Genomic DNA, 5,092 nt, shown 5'->3' with positions numbered 1-5,092 from the left:
GAAACTACTTTAAAGTCCAAAGTACAGAAACACTTCTAAAAATTCTGATCCCCCAATACAATGATAATGAGTTGTGGGAGAATACTGAATAGCCAAAGATGTTTTAGATATATTTACAATATATTGAAAAGGAAATTTTGACAGAATATATTCAGTATGATCCTATATTTGTTTTAAATTGTATGGACAAATAGGCAAAGCCTGAAAAGGCAAAAAATAATCTCTTTAAAATGGTTGTTGTGTATATTTAATAAGTATGCCCTCTTTTCCAAGCAATGCACTTTTAAACGAAATAATAAAAGAAACATCCACAAAGCCAAACCAGTTTCTCAAACTTAAAAAACTACTAAGTTACTTAAGAAGATGAAAAACAGGGAAATATGCAATCTCTTACACTGTTGATGGACATAAACTTGATGAAAGAAGCATTTAGCAACAGACTGGCAAGTTATAGAAGTCAATTAAATATCTCCACATGTCAGCAAACATTCAGCTACAAATGTGTTCCCCATAGAGTTAAACTTACTGGGAAAATGCAGAAAAATATAAGCATACATCAAGGGGCTAAGTTTAATGAATTATAGCTCATTCATAATATAGAATATAAAGTAAAAATAAAATTAGAGAATATTTAATAATTTGGAAATATGATAAGAAAGACCGATTATAGTGAAATTATCCCATAATGAAACAATACATATTACATTTTTAAAGTATTATTTATGTACATGTTTCCTGTGTTTCAAAGTTTTTCTTTTTGTCAAGTGGTAGAATTAGGAGTGATTTTGACTTTTTTCTTGTCAATTAAAAAAGGTTTCTATTATGATACTGTATTATTTGTATGAAAATAAATGTTTAAAATAAATAAAAACAAAAAAGCTCCAGCTATAGCAAGTCCAGAAAATCATCCAGGTTTCCAGGTCCTCTCACAATGTTATTGTACTTATGAGGGTGAATTGATAATTATATCTGTGAACAGTTGCTTAATAATGAACCAAAAAAAAAAAGATTTCAAAATTTGAACCGTTCAATTCTTCTTTTAGGAATGTTTGTTCAGGAAATAATCTTGAACGTAAGCAAGGTTTGTGCACTATGATATAAGCAGCTTGAGTTTGAATAAGAAAGCAAAAAGCAAAGAAACCACCCAGATGTGCAATAATGACAAAGTAGTGAAAACAAATATACCCATATCTATATCTAAATATGGATATAGATGCATACATCTATCTATCTATTCCTCTATCTAGCCCATCCACTGGAATACAACAGCCACGGAAACTATTTTAGAAGAATATTTAATGACATGAAAGGAAGTTCAAGAATATCTATCTTTACATCTATATCTATCTATATCATATATTTATGTGTGAAAAAGCCGATATTGAAACAGTATATACATTAAAATTCACATATATATCACATGAAAAATACTGGGCAGGTGCAGATGAAAATGATTCAGGGAGGTGTGGGTGGTCATTAGGATTGATTACAGGTGACATTAATTTCCTTCTGTTAACTTGTCCGCTTTGTGATTTGTTTCCCGCAATGAAGCTGAATTATTTTTCTGAGAATGGGGAAAAGGGCAGGAAGTGGGCACAGGGGAAGGAGGTGAAAAACAGTATTTAAATTCAGCAGAACAACCAAGGACAGTGAAATACCATTTGCAGCCCATCAAGCTGGCCAAGACACACACACACATACACACACACACACACACACACACACACACGCATCAATTACAGTGACCAGGAGACTGTGCAGGGGAAATGGGCATACTCTTTTTACTAGCTGAGCTGGCTGGCATGAATGCAAATCGGTACAATGCTTATGAAGGGGCCATTTGGCAACACACAGGAAAAGTCTTTAAAATGTCCATATGTGGATCCTGCAAGTCCACAATTAAGATCATCAGGTATGCTAGCGAAGATTTGGCTTGACAAGGGAGAATTCACTCATTGGAGTATACACAGTGCTGGGTTTAAACACAGGGAAAGAACTAGGCACCACCTGAATGTCCAACAATGCAGGAATGACTACAGAAATGTTAGGGTCCATCGATACACTCTGCAGGCACTGAAGATGACGTTTCTGAAGCCTGTTGAATAACATGGAAAGAAGTTCAATGGGTTGATTTTTGTTTGGTTTTAGTTTTTGAAAAAGCAGATTAAGAAACACCACATACATGAACCATTCTATAACAGTGTGTTAAAAGGGAAGGTGGGGTGGAGGTGAGGAAGGGAGGGAGAGAGAAGGAGAGGAGAGAGCCTGGAAAACAGCACACGGAAACGGTAAAAGTGGTTGTCTCCGGGTAGTAGGGTCATGGGGAGCAATTACTCTCTTGGGTTTCCCTCATCTGATTTCCTTCTCCTTCCTGATGTTTCTACCATGAAATTGTATCACCTGTGCAATAAACAAAGAGAGAAAGTGCTTTTTAAACCAAACCACAAGGAGAAGACAGCCTTTAACCTGTCAAGTGGCACAGATTAGCAAGATTATTCACAACACCCAAGGTGGGTGTTGGGGGAAGGGAGGAGAAGGGAGGGGAGAGGAGGGGTAGGGACGAGAGGGGAGGGGAGAGAAAGTCAGAGAGAGACAGAGTGAGAGGGACTGAGACAGACGGAGGGAGGGAGAGATGGAGGGAAGGAAGTGGGCGGGGGGGGGCGGTTGTGAGAGAGAGAGACCTGCACTCCCAATACAATACACTGCTGGTGGGTTAGGGGGGCAAAGGGTGGGGTTGTAAACCGGGTGGGAGCCAAGGTTTGGCTCTGCTGGCTGGCTCGCTCCTGGGATGTCTTCATCGCAAGGTGGCCTCCTCGTCGGTGTCTTCCTCGAAATCCTTGACGTCAGCACTGGTGGACTGCCTGGCCCAGGCTCCCCTTTCGGCCTCTCGTTCCTTATGCGACTTGAATCTCCCAACGAAAATTTTGCGGTAGTTCAGGAACATGCCATTCATTGCATCGATGGCCCGCTCGGCGGACTCCTGCTTCTGGAAGTGCACGAACCCGTAGCCCTTGGGCCCCTTTTCGTCGCAGGCCACTTTGCAGGAGAGGATGTTGCCGAACGCCGAGAAGATGTTGTACAGCGCCTTGTTGTCGATGGTTTTGCCCAGGTTCTTGATGAAGACGTTGCCCACCCCGCTCTTGCGGAGCGAGGGGTCCCGCTGGGACCACATGATGCGCACTGGCCTGCCCTTGATGACATCAAAGTTCAGGGTCTCCAGGGCCCGCTTGGCGTCCACCGGTTGCTGGTAGTTGACATACGCATAGCCCAACGAGCGGCGGGTGATCTTGTCCCTGCAAATGCGGATGGAGAGGATGGGCCCGGCCGGGCTGAACTTCTCGTACAGCATTGCCTCCGTCACCTCAGGGTGCAGGTCGCCCACGTACAGCGAAGCCATAGGAAAGTCCGGATTCCCCCCGGAGCCCCCGCCCGTCTCCGCATCAGCATCCGCGGCGGCCGCCGCCGCCGCCGCTACCGCCGCCGCCACCTCCGCATCTGCATCCGCATCCGCATCCGCCTCCGCCTCCCCCAAGGGGGGCGTCGCAGCCTCTGCCGCGGCGGCGGCTTCGGCCGCACTGGCCTCCACCACGGCCACTGCCGCTGCCGCCAGGGAGGCCTCCGCCTCCTCCCCCGCTAGGGCTGCCGCTGCCTCCCCCAGGGTGGCCTCCGCCACTGCCTCCTCTACTGAGGCCTCGGCCTCCAACTCAGCCTCCACCTCTGCTTCCGCCTCCGCCACGGAGGCCTCCGCCACCGCTTCTGCCACGGTCGCCGCCGCAGCCTCCGCCGCCGCCGCAGCCGCCGCCGCCACCGCCGCCGCCACTGTCGCCGCTGTCGCCACGGTCGCCGGTGCCCCCGGGCCGCTGCCGCGACCTCCCTTCCCGCGAGCTGGGGGGCGGAGAGGCGGGAGAGGGCAGGAGGGCGGGTGGGCGCCGGAACCCGGGCCGGGGGCGCGAGCGCGAGCTGGGGCGGGGGACCCCGGGCCAGCCGATCTGGCGAGTCCCAGTCACCTGGTATGGCGAGTGCTGCCAGGAGCGCACCGGTGCGAGTCGCAGCAGCCTGCAGCCCACTGCCGCTGCCGCCGCCGCTCGGTCGTGGGCTAGCGTGCGGGGCGCGGGCGGGCGGCGTGTGGTGGGGGGCGGGGGGTGTTGGCGTCTGTGGTCCGGGCAGCTGGGAAGGCTTCTGTCTCTTTGGTTCCCCCTGTGGCTGCTGCGGGGCTGCGGGGCCGCGGACGGTGGGAGGGGGCGGGAGCGGGAGGCTTGAGGTTGGGGGGCGGGAGTGTGAGTCCTCAGCCTGTCGGATCGGCTGGATGTGTTTGAAGAGGAAGCCAGGGAAAGGGCTCCATGTGGACCGAGGGAATCTGGGTTAGATTTAGGGAGTTTTGTTTTATCCTTCCTCTCCCCATAGAACATTTAAATGATTAAATCAAGCACCTTGCAAGAGAAGGTGGGTGGCGTTGAGAATACACTTGCCCGTCCTAAACAAAGCCAAGAAAAATGGTTTTCTCACGTTCAGGGGTTCTCCCCACCTCAAGGCACACACGCTCTCCAACATCACCGCCACCAAGGCAGCAACTCTTACTCGGAGCTGGAGCTGGGGCAAGTGGGGCAAGCTCCCACTGCAGCCTGCTGACCCATTTTCTCAGAGATTCCTCCCCCTTTTCCGGCTCTTTCCCTCCTCTGCAACACTTGCAGAAGAGGAAATAAAGAACACAAGAACACGTATTCATTCATCCATAATGCCATGCCACAAATATTTATGGAGCCGTTGCTGGTCCCTAGGGATATACAGGGGTCCGGGAGGCAAGAGGAAATAGACGGGTCAACTCCCAAGGTTGACCTTGGGAGTGGACAGTCTGGGCTAGAAACCCTGTCCCTGCTCCAGACTATGGGAGAACTAGGGACCTGGTGTTCTTCAGCCCCCCCCCCACCAACTCCTCCCACCCATCCAGTCTCAATTCATGCAGCGTGGAAGCGGGGGAATCAAGAACACCCTGTCCTTACTGCTGTCCTCCATGATAGGTGAGGTAAGCCAAATCAAGAGCTGGGGACAGGGCCTGGTCCAGAGCCAGGCACTAGTTTGCTCTTGTCTCTGC

The 5,092-nt window shown here is 49.6% G+C and overlaps 1 protein-coding gene across 1 annotated transcript; it reads right to left on the bottom strand.

The window, feature by feature from the left end:
• Positions 1–2,614: 2,614 nt before the first annotated feature.
• PABPC1L2B (poly(A) binding protein cytoplasmic 1 like 2B) lies at positions 2,615–3,772 on the bottom strand. The gene has a single exon (XM_036840376.1). The coding sequence runs from the start codon at positions 3,395–3,397 to the stop codon at positions 2,795–2,797; it is 603 nt and encodes a 200-aa protein (XP_036696271.1). The 5' UTR covers positions 3,398–3,772; the 3' UTR covers positions 2,615–2,794.
• Between the last annotated feature and the right edge of the window lie 1,320 nt (positions 3,773–5,092).

The sequence above is a fragment of the Balaenoptera musculus genome, chromosome X, assembly GCF_009873245.2.
Source record: "Balaenoptera musculus isolate JJ_BM4_2016_0621 chromosome X, mBalMus1.pri.v3, whole genome shotgun sequence".
NCBI classification, from domain to species: Eukaryota; Metazoa; Chordata; class Mammalia; order Artiodactyla; family Balaenopteridae; genus Balaenoptera; species Balaenoptera musculus.
This window is presented reverse-complemented; position numbering and strand designations above follow the sequence as displayed.